The 19,263-nt window shown below is 39.3% G+C and overlaps 1 protein-coding gene across 2 annotated transcripts; it reads right to left on the bottom strand.

Moving 5' to 3' along the window:
- Positions 1–1,600: 1,600 nt before the first annotated feature.
- Positions 1,601–17,645, bottom strand: yeats4 (YEATS domain containing 4). Of its 2 annotated transcripts, XM_007903730.2 has the most exons (8): positions 17,572–17,645; positions 16,370–16,394; positions 5,602–5,721; positions 3,506–3,572; positions 2,712–2,806; positions 2,253–2,345; positions 2,017–2,104; positions 1,601–1,840 (listed from the first exon to the last, which is right to left on the bottom strand). In XM_007903730.2, the coding sequence occupies exons 1-8, from the start codon at positions 17,628–17,630 to the stop codon at positions 1,671–1,673; spliced, it is 717 nt and encodes a 238-aa protein (XP_007901921.2). In that variant the 5' UTR covers positions 17,631–17,645; the 3' UTR covers positions 1,601–1,670. The 2 variants fall into 2 exon arrangements, with proteins under 2 accessions (XP_007901921.2, XP_007901922.2); XM_007903731.2 differs by lacking the exons at positions 16,370–16,394; positions 17,572–17,645 and adding an exon at positions 7,367–7,600.
- Positions 17,646–19,263: the final 1,618 nt, after the last annotated feature.

The raw sequence follows: 19,263 nt of genomic DNA, 5'->3' as shown, positions 1-19,263 counted from the left end.
TACCATCGCTATGTTTAATTAAATTTGGAACAAAATCTTCAAGTGGATATTAAGCCACCGTGTGTGCATCCAGGATGATCCAGTAGTACCTGTATTAAACACTAAAATTTTGACTGCCCTCCAGTGGTTAATCTGTGTATTTTATGTCGACCTTTTTTAACCCATATGTGTTGAGATTTGAGAATAACATTTGCAGACAGTGGGACAGTCGGTGAGGTGGAGTGAAATCCATTTTGAAATAAGCAGTGATTAAATGGACCCATTTCGGAGAAAATCGAGATGATCTCATCGTTGGTATTTTTAGAAATCAACCTGGAATTCCTATTCGTGACGTTTCTCCAATGACGTTCACATGATGTTCAAGTGGATATCAAGGTGAGTTAAGAACCAGGATCATCTGAGACACCCCTCAATGTTAAATAGCAGATGAGACTTGCACATGAAGAATGGACACTTTGGTAACAGGCTGCTGGGGCCCATTGAACTGTATATACCCAGTAAATGTCGCTTTCAAGAGAAAAGGGATACAATACCACTAAGACAATAGAACAAGTGATGTAAATGCATGTACAGCAGAATGATCAGAAGATCAAGGTAGAACTTGCTCTGTGCTTTTAGACTTCGGTATGCTTAGAGGATGGTCACCCTAACCATCAATGTACCGGTAGGTATACTCACCCCTGAACCGGGATATATTAACTACAATTTCTTTTCTCTCTTTCTAAATTTACTGATGTCCCCAGGGCACTTAACAAATTCTTTAACTGGTCATAAATTCTTCCAATAGACAGCTCAGCTCTTTGATTCAAAACCTTTATGTCAGCCAGAGCAAATAAACCCCTAAAGCAGGTCAGTTATTGCCCATGTCACAGCCAAATGTCAGCACAGGGAGCAGCCCACGTGAATAGAGGTGATTGGAGACTGGCTGTCATAAAAGGTGGAATTTATAAAAGATTTTGCAGCTTCCAATGCTGTACAAAACTAGGCTGCTGTGTTCACTTACAAATTGTCACTCTGCAGTAACTCCTGCGTAGAAATAGACATTCCATAAACATTAACCATTCAAAAGAGTCTATGTTATGATTTTTACCATCAGTTAAAGCTTAATTATTTTCTTCATGACGCTGGAGACAAAATACCCTTGGAATTTCATATCTTATTTGTAATGAGGTGCAGTACAGATGCAAACAGCTTTTTTTTTTTTGAAAAAGTGCTGTAACATCCAAAGAAAATGCAAGCCTAATTCTCTCTACCAAATTTGATTCCAAAAAAACTTACAATGGTACAATTTTGAAACTCATTTTATTGAAATGATTTTGCAAATCAACTAACGAAAATCTTAAGTATAAAAATGTAAAAATGCATACGTTGAAAATCCAAATACAAAACTGTAGCAGATCATTGTTTCCCTTTTTCTCTTCAACAACATTGACTAGTCCAGAGAAATCTCACAATAAGCTTGCCAAACATTGTTACGACAACGCATTAGGCTTCGAAATAAAACCCATTAGTTCTCATTTGTCCAAACGTCTATTTTGAGTGAATCAGTTAATCTTTAGTCATTTAGCACATGATATTTTTTTTAAAAAAAGAGGCAAAATATTTTTTGGAAATTTAGTTATGCTTCTTAAGAGTTCCAAGATTTTTAGTTCATTTAAAGCAAATTGTATTCATGTCTCCTTTCCTTGGTCATCTTCTTCAATCTTTTTAATTTCACTCTTTAAATAGTTGATGGCTTCACGACTTGCTTTCAACCTCTCTTTAAACTCTGCAATTTCAAAGCTGGTCTTCTTTTTAGCAGCTTCTAGCTTTTCCCTGGTTTTCACTTCAAGTTCTGCAACTAAAAACATGTACAAAATAAGGCCAATTACTCAATAACTTTGAAAATTTAGTGGGGTAGGACTAATATGACAATGTTATTGTGAAAGCCTTCATTAGTCCTGTTGAGCCATATTATGTCTCAGGCCTCATTTTTAAAGGAAACAACATAACTTTTATTAAATAACTGATACCTACATTCAGTTTCATGTTTATAAGCTCCAAGTGTCAATTGCCGAGATGTTGTCAGTAGTTGCTGCATCATTGCAGTAGGGTCTTGAAATATCTACAGTTCAGACAAAAAACATTAAATGTGAATCAAGGTCAATCATAGCTTCTGCAGTTTTTCAATCTCAATGTCTTTAAAAAAACATTTTTATTAAAGATTTTATTTTGTAAATCTCCAAATCTTGACATAGTCTTCCCATACTTACCATTTCATCATAAAATTCAGAAACCACCGTCTTTTTACCCAGCATTACATTACTATCAGATTGGAAGAGCTTCAGCAAGTGATAGAGTGTTACCTGTTTAACACAAAGAGCAGAGCAAGTTAATAATAATTATTAATTCTTATTTGCCTCACAAATAAGAATGAGATCAATGAAGGACCAAATTTATTCTGTTTTTTGATGAATTTGGAAAAGAGTAAAATTTTCAAGGAAACCAAGGACAGCTTCCTACTTTTTATTGAAATAAGATATCTAGTGCCCATCTAAACAAACAGAAGAGATGATCAAGAGGAGAAACCATTGAAATGTTATATTCAGAACTGTAATTTGATGGATTTTGCAAAGTGCTTCACATGCTGATATTCATGGGGCAGAAGAAATACTATTCTAGATTATCATGATTAAGACATAATGTGAAATAAAACAATCTTAGATTCTTACCGGCCTTTCATTTGGATCTATAAAGAAAATTTTGATTATGATTTCAAATTCACCCCATCCAGTTTCTGTGATTTCATATGGTGGCTTTGTGACAACTGGAAAAGAAAAATGAACTTTGTAAAATATATTGTAGCACACACATCCTGGTCAATTCCAAAAGAATTAGTTGAAGTACCTATTAACTTCAAAATCATTTTGGGAAATACAACAACTTGCATTTATATAGTGCCCTTCACGCGGGGTAGTGTCCCAAAGCGATTCAAATAACAAGAAGAAAGGTGATCAGACGCAGGAAAAGAAGTTATTTCCACAGTGAATAGGTTAACCATTAAAAATCTCCATAGATGCACTTATCAGGTTTGGCATTAATTTATCAAGATATCCTCCTATAATCAAACTCTGAGACACTGGCTCACCAGTTGTATCAAGTGGGAAGAAGTTGAGAGAATCCACCCACAAGGCAGAGTACTGTATCACAAAGCAGAACACTGCTATGTTCTATTCCAATCATGTTGGGAATTGTTTATAATGCCTGCATTTTGAGACCTGTGCACAAAATATCAAACAGAAAACCTTGAAAAATATGGTATAGAATTCACAGAATTGTACATCTTTCACTGGTGATTTAGCATGCAAAAGGTTTGCCAACGTTTTTAAATAAAGTATTGGAATACATTTTTGAATAACTAAGAAACATATACAGGTTTATATTTATGTTGTAGACAATTCATCAAAATTGACAGTAGCAACTATAATAAATAATAACTATATTAACATTTTTCTTTTTGACTCACCTCTCAGAGGATTACCATAACTTTCATGTAGTTTGAATTGAATTTTCTTTACATATGCTGACATGTCCTGTAGTAAACAGAAACAATTTAGTGTTCAGCATACTGATCTCTTCCAGCTAAAAAAATGAACCACTAAAAAGACAGAATGGGAATATATTCTATGAGCTTTCCTTATTTATCAAAACAAGTATAAGGTAACACGTAGATGGATAAGGTTAATGCCATAGCTTTTACAATGACAATCTAATACAAGATGCTTAAGATATCAGTGAAGGGCTTTGGGACATCCTCCCGACGTGAAAAGCGCTATATCAAATGCAAAGATTATTATAGTGGTAAATGCATCTCCTTCTTCATGCTTGGCTATTCCTGCAAAGGTAAATAAATGGTTTCAAAGCAAAATCAAGTACAGCATTGAGTCATGAGTTTAACTTTCAAAAATTGAGTACAATTGTAAAGTAATTTAGAGCGCCATATAATTAGATATGCAAAAAAGGCACGATCAAACCATTCTCTAACAAGGTAATGAAAGCCTATAAATTAATCACTTTTGGATGAGGGAAAACATTGACAAGATCACCAGTTCTGGCTCTACTTGAAAATACTAATCCAGGATCCTTAATATCCACTTGAACCCCCAGAACAGGCAAATACAGCTTCAGATGATACTTCCAACCACGCCTTGCTTACTCACTATTGCAATGGAGTTTCAATTATAAACTTAAAATCCCGGCATGAAGCTTGAACCCTCAATCTTCTTACCTGAAGAGATTATCATCAACTGATCCATTGCGAGACTACTTAACAGCTGAATGTTTATAATTGAAGAGAGATTGGTACTGTATAGGAAGGTGAGCAAGATCACAATGAAAATATTCTTAACCAAGTTAATGATTTGGTTCTCTCTACATTGAAGATAACACAATTTATCTACCCAGATGCATCAGCAGTGATCTGGTCAACATTTGTCCTTCATTTCAGGAGTTTACTTTGTAGAGAGTGATATCATCAGCAAAGCGTCACTTCTGAAGACAAATCAGGTCATGAAGGTGAAATAATGGAGCCAAACATGCTTTGCACATGAACTGCTCATTTGACATGATTGTATGTTTAAGCACTCTGAAGTAATTGAGCACTTAATTCACCAGTTATTCCACAATTAAATCCTTGATTATTAAGGGGTGAACAAAACCGCCCCAGCCATATAAATTGTGGGGAAATGTGGCACAAGAAAACAAAAATACTTTAGTAGTGCCACTGTAGTCAGTGTACTTAATACTCATGTTAAGTTAAATCTGTTGTGAGGTAACATACAAGGTAATAAATAGCTGGTTAAGGCCGATGTGCTGCCTTTATATGGAAAAACATGAGGCTTTTATGTCAAGTGTGATATTTCATAAAAAGGTTTTATTGCTATAATAGTTTCCAAGTTTTCCAAAACATCAAAAAAAGACTTCCTGAACAAATGTATTAAGAAAAACAGTAAAATCTGTTGCGTTCCCCAAGTAATAATCATGCTGTATTCTATTCTCTTGACAGAATTTATTAAACCTGAGGGAAAAATTATGAATACCACAACCATTTACACAACTGAAGCTCAGAGGTTTGAAATAGTTTCCTGTACATTTAAATCAGTATTTTATAGTTCAAGATAATTGTACTAATATATTTATATCCACCTAAAAACTTGTGAAATTAAACAAAATATTAACTGTAATGTTTATACATACATTAAAGTATGAGATTAACCTTCAAATTTAACATTTGAAGAAAAGGAACTTCTGTTTTACAAAATAGCTGTTGTGTGAGCAACAATTCACTATTTTATCACGTCAACAAGAGTCGCAATGGATTTATTCCCAATACATTAAATCGTGAAGCAAAGTCAAAATAAAAACATTTGCACACTTAATAAAACTTGCAGATGTTAAGATTGCATTTATCATGCCAGTTGTTCCACTGAACGGGCTCAAAAGGAAACTTCTAATTGTGACTGACAAAACCGTTCATTCATTTGGTGTAGCATTTGTTCATTTCAGTGCTCCAGATAGTCTTGATCCTTTAGTATATACCATTTAGGTGCAAGCAGCTCTTACCTCATTCCTGTATGGTTTAACATATACTGTCCATTGATGAGTGTGCCCGTCTTCCTCTCTTTTCTTTCCAAAATAACGAGCAACATTCCCATAGACTATTGGTTTAACTATAGTTACACCCTGTAGAAGCAAGAACATTTAGACAAAAATAAATTAGAATCTGAATGATTCCGATATTTTAAGAAAACATTTCACTTTTTAATAACTGCACAACAGGATGGGAGAATCCTTGAAAGTCACTGGTCTACAACCAGAAATAATTTGAATGCACTGGAGCATTCCTCATTTCGTTCGATATCAAGTTGTAACACAATGCCACACAGAATACATCAAACTAAGCAACCTCTCCACCAGCCAAGGAATTTGTCTTCCCTTTAAAAAGTAATAAATTATTGCTGTCATTTAATTGAGAATAATGACGATCAGGAAATTGTGTGAGGCCACAAAAGAGGGTACTTGATTAAACTAAAATTTCACAGTATTCACTTTCATGCATCTGCTATTTGGAGAATAAACTGGAACAGTAATTTACTACCTCAAGATATAGCTAGCTTGTCTATAAAATACATTCACGCATTTCACAGTAAATCCTGCAAAGTGCTTTGAGACGTCCTCGAGACACGAAAATCACTATATCGAATGCAAGAATTGTTATCCAACCAATCTAAAAGCAGATGCGGGTCCTTCAATTTGGATTTTCACAGGATGGGACGGAACGGGAAACCCTACATCAGAATTCAGCTTTTCTACAAAGGGAAACTCGTGTTTATGGTTTTTTAAAAAAAATATATAGCTATAATAATAATCCTTGCATTTGATTGTAGCTAACACACCGCACAGGTTGGGCAAATCCAATCTGTGGAGTCCTGTAGCTCAGTGGTTAGAGCACTCGCTTTGCAAGTGAGAGACCGGAGTTCAATTCCAGGCAGAGGGCGAAACCTTGGGCAAGTTTCCTTACTCCACACAGAGCATAATAATAATCCCTCCAAAACCAAAAACAATAATAAATTGGTCATTTTCAATCTACGACTGTTTGTGGGACATTGCTGTGCGCAATTGGCTGCCGCGTTCGCCCACAAATATACAGTCAATTCACTTTACAGTGTGTTCTGTGAAGCGCTTTGGGACGTCCTCCCGACGTGAAAAGCGCTATATCAAATGCAAGGATTATTATTATTATTATATTACTGTAGGACAACCTTAGCTCTTACGCAGCGGGGATGAGTTATGGTGCATTGCAGTTTTGATAGACATCACCGGCCTCTCCTCAGTGGTTAGTTGTGAATATTTGGTGGAGCATTTTATGAAATCAAACAACTAAGCATTTCATGATCTACATTAAGATATATTACAATCCTTCCATTCCCCCCCAACCCCCCCTCCCCCCACCACACACACACACACACGTTTAGCAATCAGACTAAAGGAGAATGTATTTGAGGTCATTTAGGGGGGGCTTTAGACTTCCAAGTTACTGAGGAAAAGCAACTGAGTATTTGGGGGAGTGGGGGGGGTTTCCCCCTCAAAATCAATTTGCAATCGATGAGACTCGCCCACGCAGAGGTTCAGTGCAGAGGTGCATCCTCGGGTCCATTTACAGGCAGCTCCGTGTCCTCCCCCCCCCACCCCCCCACCCCCACCTGACAACAAGCTGCTGGTTTGTTGGCGGATATAAATTTCGGGCTTGCAAGCCCGCAGTGCCGGGGCGCCTGTCCCTTTAAGAGGGAGGTGTGGGGGTGGGGGGGGGAGAGAGGGCGCCTTTTACCTTCACTCTCCCCCCGGAGTCGGGACCGAACTCGGCCATTCTCTTAAACATCTCGTCACCGCGGCGCCGCCGCCGCTGCTGCTGCTGACACTTCAGCCCCTGGTTACTCGGCAGCTCCGGCCCCGACTCGCTGGGGTTGGGGGTGAGTGAGTGAGTGAGTGAGTGGGTGAGTGCAGCCGCCGCAGTGCCCGACACCAGGCCCCGAGCCCAGCAGCCGCACATTCCCTCACCAACATGGCGGCGCCACGGCGCCGGCTGCTCGACGAGCCGCCGGCGATCGACACTCTCCCTCACCGGGCGTGCTCAATCGACCGCCGAGCATCCTGCTCCCTGCACAAACCACGTGCAGCCTCTCATACAGTCTGTGTGTCTGTCTGTGTCTGTCTGTCCATTGTCGATCTGTGTCTGTCTGTCTGTGTCACTAACTGTCTGTGCAGTTGGCGGATGGACAGGGCCCGTCTGTAAAACTCTGCAGTTCCAAACATTGCAAATGCAATACACGGTCACGACGCTTCGCAGTAAAACTTGAAAGCCGTATCGACCGACGCAATATGGCACTTTACGCAACGCACGGATTATTATTGCTATTTTACTGTTATGTTGAAAAAGACAGCTTTTTTTTTTGTCTTTTTTTTAAAAAAAAATTACTTTTTTTTCCCCCCCATGTATCAGTGCCCATTGTTTCTCATGTAGCGCATTGTATAATAAATAATACAGTAGTAAACAGTAACAGTAGTAGACTGTTTGCGGGACCCTGTGTGCAATTGTCTGCCGCGTTCCACCCACAAATATACAGTCACTTCACTTCTGTGAACTGCTTTGAGACGTCTAGAAGACGTGAAAAGCACTATATCAAATGCAAGGATTATTATACATTATTGTAAACAGGAAAAGAAAACGCGCTTAGATAAACCATTAAAAAAAATTGGATTACTTAAAACAGTGAAAAGATTCATATGAATCCTGCAGGTTCAAGTAAATCCTGTTCAGTATAGTCCGTGTCTGGCAACAATGCATTGTAACAATTGCACCATTTCTAATAAGCTGCTTCGATATTTATAAATGAAATGTTTGAGATGCAAAACAAATAAATCGGACTCACTGTATTCCCTACACATCAGCAGCCGAATGGGAAGAAAGGGTAGTCAATGGTGTTTGGGTGATTTATAAGCATATTTGGAACCATATTACATTGATGTTTGGACGTGAATATTATTTAGTACATAGTTTTGATATTCTATTTGTAATTCATCTGGTACAGTTGTAACATTTGGTCCCAATATAGGCTGCTAGAAGGAATCAATTTAATGTGAAGTATTCATGTTTAAACTCATCTCTCTTACTTAAACACTGAAATCATTTAGAGCAAATGGACTGAAATGCTTAGAAAATAAATGACTCAGGTCTTTTGTTACAAAACCTTAATTCATCAGATTAAAAGGTGCCCATATGGGTGAAAATAATAACTGAATAAACTTGAAGATGAACACTTCAGATGAATGCTGAACTTAAGCAATATTTTAGGCATTCAGTTCTGCCTGTCTAAATACCAAAACAAGTGCTATAATGTTATAACTATTCATTTACTTACACTCTGTGGTGCAATTGGATTGCAATAAATGTGCCAAAAAAGGAACTCCCACTTCGTACTTATTTTGGCCTATAATAAATTTAACTGAAGCACTGTTTCCACATGACAAAATTTAGATGGTTTCAGGTTGATAGAAAACAGATGTTTGTTGGTTAAGAGCATTTAGATGACTAGCAATAACATCTGTTTTTCATTCTACTGTCAGTGAATAAATTCTACCTGAGTGTAAGTCACACCTACAAAACCAAAAAAGATACTTTTATTCCACGAGAATGAAAATTGCACTGAAAATATTTTTCCAAATGTGCCTTATATATTAAGAAGTATGCCCTGAAACATTCATATTTAAACTGTAACTTAATTTTTTAAACCAAAGAAGAGTACAATTGTACTCTTTGTGATCAGATCCATTTCTCACTTTGACTACGAATAAAAACAGTTTGTTTCTCCTTGCGGTTTAGGTAATAAACAGTCTCTTTCTTTTTGGAACAGGTCAGGCATCAGTATACAAATAGATATTCTGGCCTGTATGATAAATTTGCTGAAATATAGAAGAAAGCAAAACAGCACTGTCCCACAAACAGCCTTGGAATAAATGCTCAATTTATCTGAAGGATTATTAACTACTCAGCTTCAGAAGTTTCAACTCAACGTACAAGGTCCCTGTTCTACATCTAATTCCAAGTACAAATAGATTTTGATCATTTCATTCACATAGTAAAAACAAGCTTGCTTCACTTACCCAGCAATAGTTATTAACTTGTTTGGCAGAAGAATTCCAATCATGTAGTCTCTTGACTACAGCACATAAGGAAACTTGCAACGTGTCAATATAGATGTATTGTCTAGATCAGGGAGAGCTCATCAATGATGGTTGGCGCTGGGAGGTAGCACTTTGTTCTTTCAACTCTGGGAGCTGGGTACGGATCCAGGGCAGACTTGTGGGATGAAAGTCTCCTCTCTGCTAGTTGTAAAGGAACCATTGGGAAATTAACTTGGACAGTTTCAACCCAGTTCAAAGTGGGGACAGGTGCACAGCACAACATACCCACAGTTCAACATGAACTGACAAGTGAGGCCAGAAACATAGCTGTTATAACAAGTAGAAAGGCTGTGTGATATGTTGAATGAGGTCTGAGGATGGGCAAACAGAAGACTCCAAAATAAAAGCAGAATCTTTACTCTAGGGATCTTTACTCTGCATCTGAACCCCTCACTTTCATCAGCACAAGAATTCATCCATAAAAACACAGGGATTTTCTGTGTACATTTGTAGCTATTCCTACACTCAGTTTTAATTTCATGTTACTTTTAATTTGAACAATGGTCAATATGTACTTAATAACCATTTGTCTGCAAAATACAGTCACTGAACATTGGATCCCATAAAGCTCTTATATGTCATCCTAATGTGAAAGGTACCTATACCAAATGCCAAAGATTATGATTTGTTTAAAATTACAAATAGAATTATTATCTCATTTTGTTCAAATCAAGACTGATCTCAAATGGAAGTGAATTTACCAATAGATTTCAATGTATCTGGCAGTTAAGCATCATAAATGAGGTGACAAAATGTTCCTTACAGTTTATCTGAAGCAATTATGAGCTATAATTAGTAAGAGGAAAATGCTCACTTTCTATGGATAGAAATGTTATGAATAAAATAGATGACAAGCAGTGTTTTGTATATAAATGTAAAGTTGGTGCCTAGACTGGAGATTCACTTATAAAACCCCCACTGATATAAGGATCAATATATTCCCATTTGCTTTAACTTCCTTCAGTGTTTGATGGAAATTGGAATAAAATGCTATGATTCTAACATCAATAGTAATAGACAATTTCCCTCTGCATTGCTGGATGTTAGAGGGGTAAAGCAATAGACTAACGTATCTTTTCCTGATTACAATGAAAAGATTACCCTTAGTGTTTGCTGAAGTTAAGTGAAAAGTAAATAGAATTTGGCTAAAGTACAGTCCAAATTCATGCACGGACTCACATAACAAATGATCATGTACCAAAGCGCCTCCAGCAATCAAGGAATTGTGCCCTAACATGAGCCTTAAGAGAGGAGGGAGTAAGGAGAGAGACAGAGGCAAACAAAAAAAAGTGAGGTTTCCCACCAATCTTTTTAAATTTTCTACTATTAAATATATTTTGAGTTTTGCTGAGATCACTAAACCTACCACGTGCAGGCTTAAAAGCATAACGTCTGTGAAACTGTAGCCTTTCATAGTCAAAGAAAAGTATAATCTGTATCCCAGTATACTCACAATCCATTAGCACATGTTATTCTGTTTTAAGTACCAAGTTATATCTAATGTATGGATCTAATTATTTTTCTCTACTTTGAAGATCCAAAACCCCTATTAAATAATCTAGAAAAAAATTACATTGAACTAAACAGAAAAGTGTTTCATTGCATTCCCTTCCATAACCAGAGTTTGCTTTAAATGTTTATTACTAAATACATTACACAAAGAAACAGAACGATGCTTGACAATTTAAATATTTTACTGAGTTGTCGAAAATGATTTTTTATTGATACACTGGGACATTCCTTGAGCCCCATAACAGTCGTTATTTTCCTACTTGACTGTTATGAGTCCTTTTTCCTGGGTTCAGTTAGGAACAGATGCTGGCACCAGACGAGGAGCTATAAATTCTGTGCTCCTTTGCAGGGCAAGTAATAAGTCTAGAGAACAGTCACATGGTGTGGACAGCTACCATCTGTCTGGACATTCAGATGTTTGTAACGTGTAACTTAAAAGTTGGAGTTTTTTTTAAAATCATGAATTTAAACACAATCTTTTGGGCTTTAGCACCGAATTAAACTCAGTGGTACATTGGTTGTATTAACTGGTTTCTCCATAAAACAGGAACACATTTAGCAAAGAAGGTCTGAAGTCAAAAATTTCGCTCCAATAAATGTTTTCAGTTCAAGTGAAAAATAATGCAGTTTTCTGTTCTTTTTCCAGAAGTTACCCTATTATGTCTGCTATACGATCGGAGAATGTTTACTTAAACCAAGTTTTTTTTTGAAAAAAGCTAACTTGTGCAAATTTTAAATGTTTTATATGCAACCCATCTGTAGGCTGGCCATGTTTAGGTAGCACATATGTCTATATAGCGCAATAAAGACAATAGCACTCTGTTCATTCTTGGCACCAGTGAAGGACATACAAGAGAAACTATAGAAAGATATTAGCGTAATGTGGGAAAGTGACATTCTTTCAAAACGGCACATGATTTTTTTTGACCAAAAAAGTCACATGGAGAGAAATTAGTTATTTACTTCTCTTTGTATTGAATATTAGAATTGTTTTGCTGTTTCAAATGATGTTCCCTGAAGGTGCTCACTCACACGGAGAGGAACTAATAAAATTACATGAAATATTATAGCCCGAAAACAGGCCATTTGGTGCAACTAGTCCGTGCTGGTGTTTATACTCCACATAAACTCCATCCCTCTTACTCCCCTCTCCCCCATGTATCCATCATTTTTTTTCTTAAATACATTGAAGTTTTTTTTTTGCTTCAACCATATCTTCCGGCAGTGAGTTCAACATTTTCCAGCAATGAATTCCACCACCCTCTGTGCAGTGATGCGGCAACAATTTTTATACACTGGTCTGAAGCTGGGGTAATGATATCATCACACCACCTTCTGACCAGTGACGGAAGTTATTGGGGGGGCCCAAGAGCAACAGCACAGGGAGTGGGAAATATAACAGGGGCAGGGAATGGCGGGCAAGTATGACACGGGAGTATCTAGGGGATGATGTCTGGGGGTGGGTGTCTGGGTGGCATCTAGGGGATGGTGTCTGGGGGTGGGTGAAGATTTGAGGAGAGATGATGAGTTCCGGGGAAGGGCTGCGGTCTCACTGCTCCAAATTTAAGCCACAATCCCGGTCCCTGATCTTACTCTCCCACCCACCCACACTGTGCTTGCCGTCCCCCACCGACCCCTAAATTCTGTAACTATACTTCTGTGTAAAGAATTTCCTCCTAAATTCCCTATTAGATCTACAACGAGCTACCTTATATTTATGGCTTTTTGTTTTAGACTCACCAACAATTGAAAGACTAAAACGTCCACTTTATCAAATCCTTTCATAATCCTGACACCTCAATCAAAGCCCCCCTGAATCATCTCAGCGTTGGGAGCGAAAACCTCCAGCTTGTCTCATCTTATTCGATAGCTGTATCCACTCAACATCCTTTAAATCTTTGCCATACTCTTGTCAGTGCAAATATAACCTCCTGTAATAAGGTAACTTGGAGACTCAACTTCCAAAATGTTCTCTCTACAGGAAGTCACAAGGAGTCCAGCTTTGATGGGGAATTCAGCACAGAATCATCGATTTTACGGCACAGAGGAGGCCATTTAGCTCATTGAGCCCAAGCTATATATATATATATATATGCTATCCAGCCTAATCCCAATTCTTTGCACCTTTTCATATTGGTTCTCTTAAAAGATTTATCCAATTCCCTTTAAATGCTATCATAGTCTCAGTTTCAATAGATACTTGTGCAAAGTATTCAATGTACTAAAAAAACTCTGCATGAAATATAAAACTTCTAATCTCCCTTCAACTCTTCCAGGAACAATCCTGAACTTCAGCCACTATGTTACTGATTCACCAAACGGCAGAAACAATCTTTCAACGGAGGAGCCAAGAGGCTGGGGCAGGTCTGCTGCACAGCCACTGCACAATGATGTTCCATTTTTCTAAGTGGAATTGCCACAAGTCGACACTTGTTCCATCTTGCAGCCATGACATTGCCCCCCCGCCGAACATTACAGCAATGTTAAAAATAGCTCTTCAAGATAAAGGCAAAGATAACACCTCTGTAATTTGCGAACGTCTATCGACACACAGCACCACAATCTATTAAATGACAGGTTTACCACACCGAATAGCAACCTAATCAAAAAGGAATTCAACACTAAATTCAGTAAGAAAACAAACGTCCTTTATTTTTAGTCCTCATTTTCTTTGTCGAGAACATTTGTTATTTTACCCAGGTAAGGGCCTCAGCAAGAATTACACACGTCAAAGTTACTAAGGTAGTAATTTTGTTAGGTTTATAGCAAGGTGATTTGTAGCTTAGCTTGTGTCCACTTCAATAAAATGGATCCCAACTAGATCTCAATCTATGATTGGATAGAACCAATCATTTGGGACTTTCAAACATTAAACATCTGAATTGTGATCTAGCCAGTCTATTCCATTTCAGGGCATGAGACACCTCTTAAAACCACATTGAGAATTATGATACAATATATCTGGAAGACATGATAGGTCACTATATCAAATGCAAGGATTTTAATTATTATATACTAATATACAACCACATCCAGAGGTGACAGGCGTGCATACAACATATTAAAAATGATTCCAAATATCCATGTCCTCCAGTGTTGATTTTCATATTTATAACAATTTCATTTGTATGACACCCTTCATGCAGGATAGTGTCTCGAAGCACTTATAAAAACAATATTTTTTTCTCTAACCCTCTCCTCAACTGAACACATTTAGCGGTTTTCCCTTCTACTTGGGTGTGGTTTTATGGGTGCCACTCACTCTACAGTGTCTCATCCAGGAGGCCATTAATCATACATCTGTGGGCTTTGATAGGGAGACACTCATAACTATTTGACCACTGGAGGGAGCATCACATTCAATCCACATACTGTATCCTCCCAATGTGAAAGGCGCTTTACAAACCTAACTTGTCGTTTGTCACTACTGTATGTGCATCATACATAGAGATCATCGGATAATGCTGAGGAACGCAAACCTTGGTTGATGTTTCCCTCCCCAGCCCAGACCACTGAAGTTAACTGCATCTCCAACCAATTCAGTACAAACAGAATCAAATCTAAAACCTTAACTGGGCACTGGATAAAAGTCAATGAGAGAAACTAGGAACTTCTGGAATGTTTGTTAGTGCTTTAACCCACTCAGTGAATGGGGATGTAACATTCACTTTGTTTCAGACAAATGTACCCAAGATCACATGAAATAGTAAGTGTCATTGCGTTGCATATTTATAAAGCATATAAAACACATACTTTGTGGAGTCCTGTAGCTCAGTGGTTAGAGCACTCGCTTTGCAAGCGAGGGACCTGAGTTCAATTCCAGGCAGAGGGCGAAACCTTGGGTAAGTTTCCTTACTCCACACAGAGCCTAATAATAATCCCTCCAAAACCAAAAATAATAAATTGGTCATTTTCAATCTACAACTGTTTGTGGGACATTGCTGTGCGCAATTGGCTGCCGCGTTCGCCCACAAATATACAGTCAATTCACTTTACAGTGTGTTCTGTGAAGCACTTTGGGACGTCCTCCCAACGTGAAAAGCACTATATCAAATTCAAGGATTATTATTATTATACATATACCTGTTGGGATATATGGATTCCTCTATGATCATTTAGAATCAAACAAGATTTTTATATCCATTCTTTTAAGATATGTTTAATTAATTGTATTAACAGGTCAAAATGGCTGGTCAAAGTAGTGATGACTGCTACCGACTTTCCTGATTCTTCCTCACACATCTGAATATATTTTATCTACTTTATCTATGGCAGTTTTGACATTTCAATTATTCCCCATGATTCCCTCTGTCGTAATGACGCATATTTGATAACTACACTAAACCAGTCTGAACAGAACCTGACTCATGGCAGCTACACTGACCCAGACCCGGCAGCGACTGACTCTCGGCAGCTACCCATTGCTAGTCACGAGCAAACCAGCATGCAAACTGCTCCGACCCAGCCCTGGCAGCGACTGACCCGAGGCAACTGCACTGAGTCAGGCCTGAAAGACTAACCCTCAACAACTGCACTTGACTGGCCTCGACAGACACTCACTGACTCTACACCTGCCCTGAATCAACTTGCACACAAACTGATGTTCCACAACCAGTCCTGACACAAACAGACTCTCAGCCACTAAACCAAACCAACCTCAACAGACACTGGTTCTGGGCAAATAAACCAATCTTTACACACAAATTCACTCTGATCAAACTCTTGTAATAGACATTATCAAATCTAACCTTACACCACCAACTACAGTGTCTGACCGCAATCTCTGTGATTTGTAAAATCTGTACCAATTAATTCTTCCCTCAACCCAACCTGTGAGCTCAACACATTAACCCAGCAACATATCTTCTGTCCTATCCCTCTCAAACCCCAGTTTCTGTTACCAATGACTTCTAATCTCAACCTACAATGTAAACCAGAGTTCAGGCTCATATGTGTTCAGATGTCAGACATGCAGTATGAAGTCCACATGTTGCCAAACCTGTGGAGTGTGGAAAGGTACAAGGGAGAAAGATACCACCTTTGCCATCATCGTAGGGTTCCACTAGTACAGACTTACCTTATCCTCCATGAGTCCCAAGGTGCTAGAGAGAGAGAAACAGGGTGTGAGCTTCAGTCATCACCCTAAGGTTTCCAAGAATCTTCACAAACTGTAGTCCAATGTAGTGTAACATGTTCAAGTCAGACACTGCTGTAAACTATTAGGCTCTTTACCTACATTGAACCAGCCCTGACACAAGCCAACTCTACATTGAACCAATCTCAGGATAAAATGCATCAATAACAGAGGATTCTCTGACATGGACTATCTCTCCACAACTGCCCTGAACCAGCCTTGACAGACACCGACTCCACACCTCGTCAGGGTATCTTATCTCTGGGTGAGAATTACATGCTGTTTAAGTGCACTCTGGAAGGAGTGATCAGTCTCTTCTCAATTTTGCAGGTTGTGAGGTAGTAACCAAAAGAGTAACCTTACACCAAACTCAAATCTCTTACAAGTTCCTGAAATTCAGAGTTTGTATAATTAGTAATTTTAGTGTCAAGTGCCAGTGAAAACTCCAAACCTCAACAACTCTGGTTCATCTCCACCTCCTCCCTTTTATACCTCAAATGTGACCAAGGCACTTTTTTTAGCAAATCAGTCCTGAGCATCTGGGACCCCTCTCTGTGATCCCAAACATTCACCCTATTTTAATTAGCCTTTTACTACCTCACAACCTGCACCGAACCAACACGGTCACAAACTAATGATCGACAACTGCTCCAAACCATACCTGGCACAAACCGACTCTCAGCCACTAAACTGAACCGACCTAGACACTGGCTCTGGGTAAATAAACTAAACCAACCTTCACACAGCTACTCTATATTACCCAAGACCAAGCAAATTCACTGTAATCAGAAGATTATAACAGATACCCATCAAATCTGATCTTACACCATCTAACAGTGTCTAACCTCAATTTCTGTGTTTCCTACAATCTGTGTCGATGAATTAAACCCTCAACCCAAACTCTAAGCTCAATACATTAATCCAGCAACATCTCCTCCCATCCTGTCCCTTTCAAACCGCAGTCTGTTACTAGACTTCTAATCTCAACCTCCAGGGTGAACCAGAGTTCAGCTCATATGTTTTCGGATGTCAGACATCCTGCATGAAGTCCACATAGTGTTGCTAAACCTCTGGAGTGTGGAAAGGTGCGAGAGAAAGATGCCACCTTTGCCATCATCACAGGGTTCCCACCAGTACAGACTTACCTTATCTTCCACAAGTCCCAAGATACTAGAGACAGAAACAGGGCGCGAGCTTCAGTCATTAGCGTTTGGTTTCCATTAGCACAGACTTGGCTTCGGTTGATACCTGAGATGATGTAGGTTACAGACCGGCATTGGCTCCAGGACAACCTCGGAATAGCTGAAGAAATCCCAGCAAAGCAACAACAGACTTGCAGGAGCCTCGCAAAACCTGGAATAATAACAGTACAGACATAGAGTGTTTCCACTAGTACACTTACCTTACCTTCCACAAATCACAAGTTGCTGGAAAGAAAGGACACAAATATCCTAAGTTTTCCAAAAAACAACACTTACCGTATAGTCCATTATAGTACAACCTGCCCGAGCCAAGCTCCGCTGTAAATAAATTGGTTGTGTGCCTACACTGAACCAGCCCCAACACTGACCAACACATCAAATACACTGAACCAAACTCAGCATGAATTACATCAATAACTACAGAGGATTCTCTGACAAATTAACTCAGCAACACAAAGCCAGCCCCGTCTCACCCTCACACACCTTGGCACCCATTGACTCAAACTAATTTACACCGAACCTGTCCCGACACAAATCAACTCTCGTGATTTCACTGATCAAATCCATAGAAATTCATTCTCAACAATTCTACTAATCCAACCCTGGCCCCACTCACTAAACTGCACTGAACCTGCTCTGACACAAGCCAACTCTCAAACACTCTCTCAACTAAACTCAACTCTCAGCTACATTAAGGAAACATTGACAGAAACCAACTCAACATCTGGACTAAACTCACCCTCACAAACCCAACTCTGAACCCATCTCAGCATAAACTTACTCGATAACTACACTAAAGCAGTCTGGACAGAACCTGACTCATTGCTGCTACACTGACCCAGACCTGGCAGCGACTAACTCTCAGCAGCTACACATTGCCGGTCACTAGCAAATGAGCCGTGCAAACTGCTCCGACCCAGCCCTGGCAGCAACTGACCCAAGGAAACTGCACTGAGCCAGGCCTGAAAGACTCTAACCCTTAACATCGACAGAAAGTCACTGACTCTACAGCTGCCCTGAACCAACTTGCACACAAACTCATGCTCCACAACCAGCCCCGACACAAACTGACTCACGATCTATACTGAACCAGGCCTGATACTAACCAAACTCTACACTGAACCAATCTCAGGATAACAACAACAAGATTCCATTTATAGAGCGCCTTTCACGTCGGGAGGACGTCCCAAGGCGCTGGACAGTTGGGTCAGGACCCGAGCAGGGGGGAAATGGTCAGGGTGAGGAGAGGGAAGGGAGGGAGCGAGGAAGGGTAGAGAGTCGAGAGGGGAGCTGAAGGCACGGTCAAAGAGAAAGGTCTTGAGACCGGCCTTGAAGGAGGAAAGGGAGGAGGCGGCGAAGGCACTGGGGGATAGAGTTCCAGAGCCTAGGGGCTGAGAGGCTGAAGGTCCAGCCACCGATGGTAGGGCAGTTGGGGCGGGTGATGTGGAGCAGACCGGAGCCAGAAGAACGGAGGGTACGGGCAGGTAGGCAGGCGGATAGTACCTACTATCGACAACTGCTCTAAACCATCCCTGGCACAAACTGACTCTCAGCCACAAAACTGAACCAACCTGGACACACACTGGCTCTGGGCAAACCAACTAAACCAACCTCCATACAACTACTCTATGTTGC

The sequence above is a fragment of the Callorhinchus milii genome, unplaced genomic scaffold (assembly GCF_018977255.1).
Source record: "Callorhinchus milii isolate IMCB2004 unplaced genomic scaffold, IMCB_Cmil_1.0 Scaffold5, whole genome shotgun sequence".
NCBI lineage: Eukaryota > Metazoa > Chordata > Chondrichthyes > Chimaeriformes > Callorhinchidae > Callorhinchus > Callorhinchus milii.
The sequence above is the reverse complement of the archived record's forward strand: the minus strand, read 5'-3'. Positions and strand labels throughout refer to the sequence as shown.

Bases quoted from the DNA above. Each gene is read 5' to 3' on its own strand.
- yeats4 (XM_007903731.2), bottom strand. From the start codon at position 7,588: ATGTGCGGCTGCTGGGCTCGGGGCCTGGTGTCGGGCACTGCGGCGGCT. The intron at 5,722-7,366 runs GTAAAAGGCGCC...TTGCTTCTACAG, and splicing joins ACTCCGGGGGGAGAGTGAAG to GGTGTAACTATAGTTAAACC. The intron at 3,573-5,601 runs GTAAGAGCTGCT...TGTTTACTACAG, and splicing joins TTAAACCATACAGGAATGAG to GACATGTCAGCATATGTAAA.